This window comes from Misgurnus anguillicaudatus, chromosome 21 (genome assembly GCF_027580225.2).
Source record: "Misgurnus anguillicaudatus chromosome 21, ASM2758022v2, whole genome shotgun sequence".
Classification (NCBI taxonomy): Eukaryota; Metazoa; Chordata; class Actinopteri; order Cypriniformes; family Cobitidae; genus Misgurnus; species Misgurnus anguillicaudatus.
The window spans coordinates 58960508-58973484 of NC_073357.2; the positions used below are offsets into that span (position 1 = coordinate 58960508).

The 12977-nt window shown below is 38.2% G+C and overlaps 1 protein-coding gene across 5 annotated transcripts in view; it reads left to right on the top strand.

Annotated features, from left to right (window-relative positions):
- Positions 1 to 12541, top strand: part of cbfa2t3 (CBFA2/RUNX1 partner transcriptional co-repressor 3) — a 69947-nt gene extending 57406 nt beyond the window's left edge. For all 5 annotated transcript variants that reach the window (XM_055216489.2, XM_073859525.1, XM_055216478.2 and 2 more), the window contains 2 exons: positions 5352 to 5542; positions 7748 to 12541. In XM_055216489.2, coding sequence (XP_055072464.2) covers positions 5352 to 5542; positions 7748 to 8089 — 533 coding nt within the window. In that variant the 3' untranslated portion in view covers positions 8090 to 12541. The remainder of the gene's footprint in view (positions 1 to 5351; positions 5543 to 7747) is intronic.
- Positions 12542 to 12977: the final 436 nt, after the last annotated feature.

The window sequence follows — 12977 nt, forward strand, 5'->3', positions numbered from 1 at the left end:
ACATTTTTAGCTTTTTGTTTTTGAGTTGTTGTATTTGATGAAGTTTACTGTCAAATAATGCAGTGTTCTTCCTACGGTACACAGGAATTTTAATAGATATGTATAATAAAGGCTAGATGTGTTACGGCGGAGTCTCTAACGTCATCACCTGGCGGCCATCTTACCACAGGCAGCTCGCTCACTCATAACAATGTGTTTTATTGATGCATGTTCTTTTAAATGACCATAACTTGCTCAATTTTCTACCGATTTTCAAATGGTTTGGTTTCTTACAAACGTTATTAACGTTGCTATAATCTGGATGCTTTTTTTTGTTGAAGTATGCAGTGTCATAGGTACAGCTTTGATGTTTATATCAAACCAAACCTTTGGAAATCAGTAGAAAATTAAGCAAGTTATGGTCATTTAAAAGTACATGCATCATTAAAATACAATGCTACGAGTGAGCGCCTGTGGTAAGATGGCCGCCAAATGCGGACGTTCCACTCAATTGGCCAGCAGCATGGGCGAGACATATAGCCTTTATTATACATATCTATGGTTAAAACAACCCAGTATTTTGGGTTAAAATAACCCAGCATGGTCTGCACTTTTTGGATTTTACAACATAATAATTTGAAACAGTGAGTACAAAGCAAAACGATCAGTATCGGCACATACATTTCGTATCAGTGCATCTCTAAATGAGACACAATTGAAAAGAGATTTGTAACTTTCTTACTTATTCTTAAAGGATTAGTCCATTAGTCCAAAAAAAAAATCCAGATAATTTACTCACCACCATGTCATCCAAAATGCCAATGTCCCTCCCCTGTACAGTAGAGAAGAAACCATGTTGTTGTTGTTTTTTTGAGGAAAACATTCCAGGTTTTTCTCACTTCAATGGACTCTAATGGACCCCAACACGTTCCTTTAAGTATTGGGGTCCATTAAAGTCGATTAAAATGAAAAAAATCTACCATAATTTCTTCTCGATGGAACAAAGAAAGACATCGGCATTTTGGATGGCATGGTGGTGAGTGAATTATCTGGATTTTTTTTTTTTTTAAGAAAATTGACTAACCCTTTAAAACTCTAATTTTTTCTAGGGTCTTACTCTTATCCTCCTTATCTTGGTTCTCATGAGAAAATCTGCAAAACATAAGATATAAATCTTTATTTGAAGAGTTTGGTTCCAAAACGCAATAAATCCATTTTGACAAATTTTGGTAAAAACGTGTTTTCTATACCAAGAAAGTGACAAGATGAAAACAACTATTTTCTGTTACAAACTTTCACACAGCATCTTTAGGTTATAAAAACATAAAAAATTCAAATCCATAAGTTGATTTTCAAAGATTTATTATAAAAACGGATTATTTTTTCCACAAAATGCAATAAATCCATGACAAGTTTTTATTCAAAATGCTATAAATCTATTGATCAATAGCCTATATAAATGTGCATTCATCTTTGCCATGTTATATTCATTTAGTTGACTAATTGTACACACTAATTAAAAATATAAACATTAATGTTATTAATCAAAACACTTACTTTGTCATATTAAGATCACTGTCATTGCGGTTACTTGACGTCTTCGCTTAACGTCTTTCACAGCGATCGACTGTAAAATGTTTTTGGTCCTGCTCGATTTTCGTTGACTTTGAGTAAAATTATGTAAAGTTTTTCATAAGATCCTCTGGGGTCAATGTGTTAGCATGAGAAGCTTGATGCTGTCGGGAGAACAAGCACCCGTCTCCCGAGTGCCTCTCAGGGAAATTGTTAGATGCTGATGGCTTACGTTTCTTTCCCATCACAGAAAACCATCACAGGTTTAGCGATGCAATTAAAGTATTATTTTGTTTTGTTTGTTGATCACGTAGTACAAAGTAGATGAGGAAAACTAGGACTCCGTGTACTACGCGCGTCCGCCATTGTTTGTTTACATTGCGTGAACGGTGGGCTGTAATATCAGAAATGGAGTTATTGCGTTCTGTAAAAAAGTGGGAGTGGCGTTTGTCGCATTTTGGGAAAAAAGGGAGAAAAGATGACAGAATAACACGGCGGATATTGGATTTTGCGTAAAATTAAGGATTTACTTTTAACTACTGACCTGATATAATACTGATTTTGGCAGTAACTCATTTTTTTCAAAAATGGCGTTTATTGCGTTTTGGAACCAAACTCTTCATTTGCTCTCTATTCAATATGTGGTGGTTAATAACATGTTATGATTTCGGTTCAAATTGGGTATGTGAAATTTAATGTCACTCCTTCCCGTGGGATGGCCAGAAGATGTCTTGGAAAACAATGACAAAACAATGAAAAAAAACGATCCCGGTGGGATTAAAATGTTAATACTGCCGCCCCATGTTTTCCATTATGTGCTACTGCTGTATCATCTGCCCCCAAGTCTCCTTAATAAAAATTTATTAAATTTGCAACCGAATTTTAGTCATACACGTTCCGAATCCAATTACGCAGTTTAACGTTTACAGTTATGTCAGAACCAAAAAGATGAAGAGAAATAAGGATCGGGATGTAAAAAGGAAGAGAAATGTGTGTTTCTTATTGTGGGAGGTGCAGAGGGAAAAAACTGAATACTAACTAGCTTTCCAGCTGAGACAGTAGTGATGTAAATTTGAAAACACAGAGACACACACACACACACAGTCAGTAGCCTGAGGCAGAACTCTATGGAGAATTGAATGGAGGGTGCGTTATGACAGATATTTATGACCAGGCTGCTCACAACCAACTGTCTAGAGTAAACACACTATGGGGGAAAGACTGTAGTGCCAAGACATATGAAAAATGTGCAGTCTGAATATGTGTGTGTGTGTGTATCTACCCCCTACAGCAAAAGACATGCATTCACAGAACTCATAACATCCTGACAGATTGCGCCCCACAACACAGTCGCTCTGTTTTAAAAGCTGTCTGCTGACTACATAGTGACGTCTGCTGAAATACAATCTCAAAAGTGATTTAAAACGCTTTTAATGTACAAAGCAAAATCCTTGAGTAAAATGCATGGGAGACTTTACTCGCACTTCAGTGGTTCGATGTTAGGCTAACAGCATCAGCGCAGTCCAAATGCACTAAAAATCTGGGATTCAAAATCTAATTAAATAACAGAAATAAAGATTTAGCATTAAATAAATATATTATATAATTTTGCTACTTTTGTGGGTCACTTATCATATTTATTCAAATCAAATTCAAATTTGTTCAAAAAGTCACACTTGCTTACACCGAAGCGCATATCATTTAGAAAACTCAATTTGTTTCATACTAGCAAGACTTTCATTAATGCAAAAGAAAATATTCAACAATTCATTTAATTTTCCAAATCAACATTTTGTACAAATTGTTATGCTAATAATTGTGACTCAAAAATGACACTTTACGTACGTAGCGACATCCTTGAGTAAAACGCATGAGAGACTTGACTCATTAATTAAATTAAAAGACATTAAATGCACAAAAAATCTGATAATTGAATAATGCAAATAAAGTTTTAGCATTTCCGGAAAAAATTTAATTAACACAAAGTTATGATAAAATAATTATATTATATAAATCTGCTAGTTTTGTGGGTTACTTATATTTATTCAAATCTGTAACATTGTTAAGACGTAGATCAAAAAGTCACACTTCCCGCCAGCGTTTTTAACTCATTCCCTGCCAGCCTTTTATTAAAAGTTGGCCCACCAGCATTTTTTGTGATTTTCACAAATGTTTCACACAATGCTTTACAGGATATAAACATACAAATATATCAAATGAAAGAACAGACCCTCTGCTTTCAAACAAATAACAAACAAACAAACAAAATAGGAAAAAATTTCATCCTATCTATATTTTTTCTGCTTTTAAACTCTCAAATATCGGTATTTTTCTTTAAAAAAAAAAAAGCTGAAATAATTGAATTTTTGTGAAGGAATATTGTTAGAGATCATATTCAAAAACACTATCAAAACATAAAAATTAGTTTTTCATGCAAATATTTTCTCTTAAGTGACGAGATAACTCGTCAATGGCAGGGAAAGAGTTAAAAAAAGTTTTCACAACCTTCCAGATTTTTTTCTTCTTTAAATATTTAAACATACAACATATCAATGAAAGAACAGACCCTTTGCTTTCAAATGAAAAAGGTTTCATCCTATCTTCATTTGTTCTCTTTTCATCACCTCTCAAATATGGGTAGATTTTTTTCAAAAATACAAAATTTTGAACAAAAAACTGAAGAAAAAAAATGAATTTTTGTAAAAAACATTTGTCAGATATCAGATACACAACGATGATCAAAACATACACAGAGTTTTTACTGTTTTTGGATCAGTGGCTGCTGCAGTGTTTTATAAGTTGGGTAAGAGCACCACCTGGTGGATAATATCAGAAATATGGATTGCCATAAAAACTCGTCATTGGCAGAAAGAGTAAATAAACAATTATAATAATAATCAAATTAACATTTCTTACAAATTGTTATGCTAATAATTGGCTATGAAAAAGCAATATAATGCTAAATCCATCACTGTATTTTAGATAGCATAATATGAACGTTTGGGACAGCCTTCTGCCCGAGCACACGGTTATGATGTCTGTAAATGATGTCTCTTTAGGTGGCGTACTGGGATTTCGAAGTACAGAACTTATGATAAATGTTTGGGTTAAAAGTGACGCAGCTTAAGGAGCCATAATGAGTTACATGATGTTAGATTTCTATTTTAAACTGTATCCGCTCACACCTGCTTGACCTAAAAACACACACGCAAAACGTTACTCACAAATAATGACATTATCGGAACAAGATATCCTCCCGAAGGAAAATTTAATTGCTGTTTTATAGCACACGAGACTAGACGGACTTCACAGTTGTGTTTCAGATGTTTCTCCTAAAGCTTTAGGGAAAATAAAAATAGACACCGGTTAATTGATTACAGCTACTAAATTAATGTAGCATCATTTGTTCATTCAGTTCACTTACAATTCACTCTTTATTCAATGTTGATTTCTGTTTCTGAACAGACCCAGTAGTAAACAAGTTCTCGTCAATGTTCCTTCAAATCTATTCGCTTAGAGAAAAAATGAAATATTAAAGCCGATGTTATTAGATAAATAGGCAAGCTTGTGAACAAACAGTAGAGATGTCTACTGCCATCGACACTGCGAATAATTGCAGCCCCAGTGGTTTGGATCAATTATTAAATAGCTGATTTTTCTGACAGAATGTTTTAAATCTTGGATGATGTACATCTGTTTGCAGAGATGAAACATGTGGAAAGCTTTGGAGTGCTTCAATAAAGGATGCTGTGATGATCTGCAGGGACTAACTGTCTCATTGTTTCTCTTGACATGTACAGAAGAGGCGGTGAATGAGGTCAAGAGGCAGGCCATGTCTGAGCTCCAAAAGGCCGTGTCTGATGCTGAAAGGAAAGCTCATGAGATGATCTCCGCCGAGCGCTCCAAAATGGAAAGAGCGCTGGCCGAGGCTAAAAGACAGGCTTCTGAGGACGCGCTGACCGTTATTAACCAACAGGAGGACTCTAGTGAAGTAAGTACCACACTAAAAACAGTACACAACAATAAACGTTTCAAATTGTTGTAAGCAATAAGGTATGACAGGCTGCGCTGTATCGTGAATAAGTCACGGCTAAAAGGGCGTTGTTAGGTGCGACGTGAAGCAACCCCTTTAACAAAGACTTATTCACAATACCGAACTAGCCTTGAGTTTACTTTTATTGAAAGGTTACCACACAATACCATGTATTACAAAAAAATTATACTTAAATAATCACTAAATTATCACAAAAAAAACTTCCTTCCGCTGAAAAAAAATTGTCATTGACTGACTGCGAACGTTAACAGAAAGTTTCACATATGCTTATGTTTCGGCAATCGCTGAAAACCGCTCAAAATAAAACGTAGCGCTTTTCTAAGCAAATTTAAAAGAGGGACTATATTTTATGGCATAATAGCACTTTTGGGAGTACTTCGACTCGCCTGAAAAGTCCGCTACGTTTTATTTTGTACCACCAAACTTGCTCGTATAACTACTCGTCTTAAATAGGAAAAACGTTGATGTGTTTGGTAACTTCTAACTTTATCTCTAAATGGTACCTTTGAATGAATGGGGCCAAGCCAAATGCCATCGAAGCGTCGCAGCGCGCCCCAGCGCCCACGTGCACCCACACAGATGACAGAGGGATGCACCAACAGCTCCCAGTCAAGGCAACAACATATTTCAACACTGAAAATGAATAGACTATTCCTATAATAACACCTTAAGGTACATTCACAATTTAAGCGACTTTGTCGCTGTGTGTCGTTGTTAGTCTCTTTCAAAAGAGGCGTTTCTATATCTGGTTGTCATAAACAAATGAGAAACGTTCACTCCAGTAACTGACGAGAGACGGATGACGTGAACTCCACTGCTTCGTTCTCATTGGTAGTCGCTCCCGAAAGTCACACATAATTTGCATAAAGTTGAAATTTCTCAACTTTATCACGCGACTGGAAACGCCCATCCAGCCGCCAACGGTCACTGTTGATCCTGTCGCCGGATGCCGCCGAGCTTCCAGTGAAATCAATAAGATCGCGTCGCTCTGCTACTGCTACTCACTTATAATGTGAATGTACATTTAGTGATATGATTCCAGCGATTGCCGAATTTGTCTGTCAATAACGAACGCAAAAAAGAGGCGTAGCACGATGCAATTAACAACAAAACACAGCCAATGAGAACAGTTTGTTTACGTCTAATCCAAGGATGTCTGTACTCAGTCCTGGAGACACCGGCCCTCTAGAAGCAGGATTGGACACCCCTGGTCTTTCATGATTAATATTCATTATTGCCAGAACTTTCATTCAATAAAATGTATTAGCCTTTGCATCGCTGAAATAGAAATTGTTGCTAAAATAGAACCCAATGTCGCCCAGTGTCACAGCTTTATTAGACTGGTAAGATTTCTTTAATTGTGTCGCGTAGAGGTCTTCTTGGGTCCAAAGAAATGTACCCGACTTAAAATGAACTGAATTACTTTTTACCTGAACCTGATGTTCATAAAAAAAAAATTAACTGACCAGAGTCGAGTCCGGCCCGACCAAGTGGCAATTTTTTTAACCCAAATGTAAAAATAACGACAAAAAGAAACCCTGATTTCCTCACAACCAATTTGGTCCACTGCTCCATTTATTTTCATTTGCTATCTGATGACGACTCAAAGGTTAACCGCTAAAATGTGCATTAAAAATTGATTGACAGGCCTGGTTCAACAAATATTAACCTACCGCTAGCCACACGATGTCGCAAGCTCTCTAGGCAAACAGAGGAGGGGTTGGAAAAGGACTTGATGCACACACATGAGATAGTTTGGGTCTTGTCGGGTCCGTTTGGCAAAAACACATTCATTTTAAATGACCTGTGCCCGCTAATATTATACCCGACATGTGTCCAAGGCACACGTAAAACTTTTCGACCCCAACATGTTCGGGTCAGACCTCTGGTTTTCCTATCTAAGTGGACCCGTGAAGACCTCCAGTGTTGTGAAATCGCAATGCGTGTAGTTAGGACACGATGTCAGGGTGCTGCGCAGTTACACAGAAAATTATTGGGTGGAGCATTCATAGCTATGTTTTATCGTAAATATCAGAAACAAGGACAGAAACAAACTCCATTAGCAAATGTGCTTTTCATCATGTCCTATATTTATATGCAGTCATAACACAAATCAAACCATCTTTCCCTTTCCTCATGCAGAGTTGCTGGAACTGCGGTCGCAAGGCCAGCGAGACGTGCAGCGGCTGCAATACGGCACGTTACTGCGGCTCGTTCTGCCAGCACAAGGACTGGGAGAAGCACCATCACGTATGCGGCCAAGGCCTACAGGGTCTGCCAGGCAGCAGCGGCGGCCCGCTGGGAAAGCCGTCCACCACCTTATCCAGCGCGCCCCCTACTCACACCGAGAGCAGCCCACCAGGACCGCTCTCTCTGACCGGGCAAACCAGCAGCAGTGGCAGTCCAAAAGAAGCCAGCTCCAGCAACGTTTCACGTTCAACCACGCCGGCCACGCCCGCCTTGATGGATTCGTCGTCTCGTTGACCGACGCACCTCCCGTCCTGACCCTGCCCTGCCACGTCTACTGCTGCTATGGCATCTTTTATCCGAAACAAGCTGAGGAACGTCCACCAAATCCTTTACAGACAGTCGCTCCTGTGCTTAGTTCAACATGAGCAGGGTCCGTTTTACTGGACAACATTTCATGAACTCATGTTTAAGAGACAGCCTCCATAACATACCCTTTAAGTGAAGAATGCTCTGTGCTCACATTGTATTCAGAACACTTCCTGAAGTGGGATTTTTATAGAGGACAAAAACATGGGAATTAACTAACCGGCAGCTGTTAAGGGGCTGACGTCACTGTGGGACGAAAGCACGCCGCCCCTCAGAAACACTTTCGACACAGAGCTACTTCTTTACGACATGACACATTGCAGCATTACACTTTTAGGCTTTAATTACAATGAAAGAAAACTCCAAAAATCCAATAGAAATAATAACGATGAAGATAAGACGAAACCTGTTAACTACCTTGCTAGCGAGCCAAGAAAATCTACACCAGACTCACCTCTCTGTACTGACGTGAACCCAAATGAATTTTAATCGTGATCCAAACCTTTTTATTACACTGCCAAAGTTACGAAGAAGCACTCATCTTGTAACCAAACGCAAACGACTTCACCTCTTCAGCAGTAGAAAGCACGGTGACAAGACACTCGAAGCTTCACTGTGTCCGTGAGGATCTCCGGATCTGTAGCTGCGGCGCAGGAGGATCGCAACCAGAACGTTTAACGCACGTCAACCTGTTTGCCGCAGTAAAGAAACGACGTGAGAACAAAAGATGAGTACATGTAAAGGCATAAAACGGCAACAAAGCTGCCGACAACCGCAATGGATTGTACACTAAGAACGAGCCACACTTTTCGTGACTGCTGAAACGTTTCATGTTGTTGTACGATGATCCCTCGTTTTCCAAAGCATGACAAGACTGTAGAGTCTCGCGAGACGGTCATAGACTCGGTCCTCTTTTCTGTCGCTTTCTCTACCTCCCCCCATGTTCTGTACGTTCATCGCTTTTGTCTCCTGACCGAACCTCTGAGCAGATATTCACGATGGGATCAAACATCGCTTGTAGATATTACTTTCTGTTTCTGGATGTCTCTGTCTTCAAAATCTGCTTTTTTGTGTGTGTGTGTACTCCAAACGAGAAACGCTACTCTTTCAATTGTCTTCTTTTTAGGTTTTTGGACGGAAAAAGACACTCTAAAGCGAGAGAAGCTGTGTTGTACCTATTGTTGGATTTGTTGTATCAATATTGACGATGGGAATCCTCATGTAGAATATTTTATATCGCTCGCATTGTAAGACAGTGAGAGAGTGGAGGTGCAATATGAGAAGAGAATTCAGCTACTGAATGGAACCTCAAAAGCGGCCCTTAGGGTACCTTATTAATATAAATATACATATAAATATATCTGAAATTACCACAGTAAATTAATGTGAATGTACATAGTATTTAAAAGAGGTCCAAAAATGAGTTTGCCAAATAACAGAAACCTTTGAAAGTATAATGTCTAGACTTTAATTTCTCTCCATTTAATCTTTTCTGTCTGAATCGAAGCAAATGTAACTACAGTGTGCATTTTACCCAAGCCTGACGCGTGTGCGCGATCTGGATTAGCGGATGAGACGTTCACGATACCACTAGTTTGGATTACTGCCGGATGGCATTTTGTAGCCATCATTTAAGACATGCCAAACCATGATATACTGACCCAGCTCGCAGAAGTTCCCAGATCAGGACTTGGGAAGGGAAATGTTTGGGCCAAATGTCACTGCAGTGGTCCAACATATCATTTGCACACATGCATGCACACACAAATATCAAACCAAACCATAAACTATTCATGGTCCAAGAGTTTGAAACACTTTGATTTGTGTTCTCTCATTCGGCTCGATATCGACAATACAGATATTCGGCAATGTTGCACATGCAGTGGCTGCCTACAAAATGCTCATGTTTTTAAGAAACTGCATACAAAATATTTGGGATGCACTGATGTATCTGCCTATAATCGGTATCGGCAGATAAATGCAATTTTTCACACTATCGGCCAATTGTTTCAAAACAGGGCAGATTATATTCTTGAACAAAGGGCAGAAAACAACTCATGCTGTGTGATTATTTTGACAACAAAAGCACTCTGCACTTCTAGGATTTCGAAACAAGAAGTAAAAAAAACAAAACTATCGGTATCTGAAGTAAAAAAGTATCGGTACAGATATTTTGTATCTGTGCATCCCTAATCGATATGAAAACCAGTTAACACATACAGCCCATTTACAGCTTTTGTATTTTGGTCAAACAAAAATTTTTTCCTTGCTAATTTTAAATCACATGACGTACCTCTGATACGGACCAAACTTTAAAGGCAAATGCGTTGCTCATTGTATTTTGCTGTCTCTTGGGTGTTTGATGCTAATTGAGGTGCACTGATGGCTTGATGATGACCTGGATTTATAAATATATGAGCGTATGCTGAGGTAAGAGTTTGTCTCACTCTCCCTTCATTTTAAGGAGGAGTTTACCCATCCTCTTTTCCCACTAACTACCTCCTGTGAATTAGTCCACGAGAACCTGACATGCTTGGAGAATGACATCACTAGCAGACATGCAAACCTAAACAAGATTATAAAAAAAAAGCATGACACGCATGTTGTTTATCCCACATTTTACACACACGGTAACTGGATCAAGTGTTTAAAACTTGTTTTCTTTCATGGGAAGCGAGATCGGAAACATGCTCTACGCAAGAACACAAATGTAAATACTTGGCCAAGCACGCAATCCAGATGTACATACTTTTTTGCATTACTTTGGCGTTAACAAACCGCGGTACTCAAAGAGAGTGAAAGATTTTCTTTCAAATGTATGTGCTATTAAACACACTGACTTTAACTAACTTTCTCAGCAAGATTCAAATGAAATGACAGCAAAAAATACAGACCATAGAAGACGACAGTATATGCTAATAATTTATGCCAATTTCCACTACTGTATATAAAGCTTGCATTATTTACATACTTTCGAAGAGCATGTTTTTCAGCCCTTGGGGTTTTTTGTGTCAATAAACATATCTCATAATAATAAATATCCAAAACGATGAAAAGCACAGACCAAAGCAGAACCGCACATTCACAGAAGCTGTCTGAACATTGTGGCATACTGAAACCAGTGGCCGACTAAGCCCATAAACCAAAGCGTACAAAATAGCACAACATGATAGCAAACACACAAGGAATAAAGTTTTAGTAGAAATCCAAGCCAGGAGTGGGCTTGTACCTGTAAATCCAAAGCATCAGATACGATAACAAATGCTTCATTTAAGCCAGCCTTGCTCAAAGATTTCATCGTGAAGAATGGATGTGTGCATTGAACTTACTTGAATCTCCAGAGCTTTAAAACAACAACATTGGCGAAGTTATGGCACAGAAACTCCTCCAAATCTGAGTTTTGCATGTCTGCTAGTCTTATACATGTGTATATATTTGGCCATCCTCTTTCAAACCAAAATCGAACCAAATAGGAGAACCTGCGAATGCATCTTTCACTGTGTACTGTTTTTGTTTGTTGTTCTTTGATCCTCATTCTCCAAACACATCTATGGGTCTCTGGATTCGGACATTCGGTCTCGTCGGTGGCCTCCTGTTGGGCAGCCGCTGCGTTCATTAAATGACACTGGGGGAGAGAGAGACAACATCTTTTATCTTTTGACAAACACACTAGGGATGCTGTAGGTAAATTGACTCATTTGTATCTGTTATGCTCAAAGCCTATGCTGAAACTGGCCTGGTCATGACAAAGGTTGGTTTTGTGCACTTGTTAACTGGTTAGGTTGGGAGACCAGCTTAACCAAACTAAACCACCCAAGACCAGCAAACCTTTAAGCAGTAGGCTTTTTATATTTTTAAAGTTATAATACCCTGTAGCATAAGTGTAAAGTTACAACTCTGAGTCATAAAAGGGACCTAATTTTACTGCAGTAAAAAACTCGCACTACCGTAGGACTTAAAAATCGCTCTGAATAGTAGAGCGTGGTGTGCATTAAACCTCAACACGCAAAGAGTAAAACACGAATTTCTGTAAAGACACACTTAAAGACTAACAAAGGCTTGGTTTGATATTAGGCAAACATTACCGTACTGTGCAATATAACATTACTGGAAAAGGCATTGTTTCTGTAGGAAAGGTTTGCTGAAGAAAATGTTGATTCTTTTCTCTCTTTTAAAGTCCTGTTATCATTCTCTAGATGATGTGTACTGTGCCAGGAGAGTTTTATTTATTTCTTGCATGCCCTTTAAATCTCTTTTGCAATCCCCCTCACCCTCTTACTGTGCGCATTGTTGGTCACGTGACGCTGTAAACATCCTAAATCAGGTTATTGTCTGTGTTGAGATACGTATCTGTGTAATTAAAAAGACCGTGAAATATAACTTGTCTTATCTTGTATTTTATCACAAAAGTCCTATTCTTAAAGCTGGAGTGCCAGTAACACAGGTCTATGTTCATTCAGCAAAACGTTTGGATAGTTTCCCTATAGGTAAGTCGAGACCATAAAGTTTATAGACTTTAGTTGATATATAAGTTAACCATAATAATAATAATAATAATTAAATAATATCTATATTAATTCGATCATAAAAAGTAACCTAATCATTGTCTGTCTTTAAATAATAAACACATTGAATAGAGTGCCACAGGGATTAATTTTTTGTAAACAAAACTCGGAAAAGAGTTAGCATTTTAACACTTCCGGTTCCATTGTCGCAAAATCAATGAGTTTTTTGAATGGGGTTTTAGGAAAACTGAAGATTTTGGGTTAAGATAAGCCCAAAATATTTTTAACGTTTCATTCTACAACATAAAACA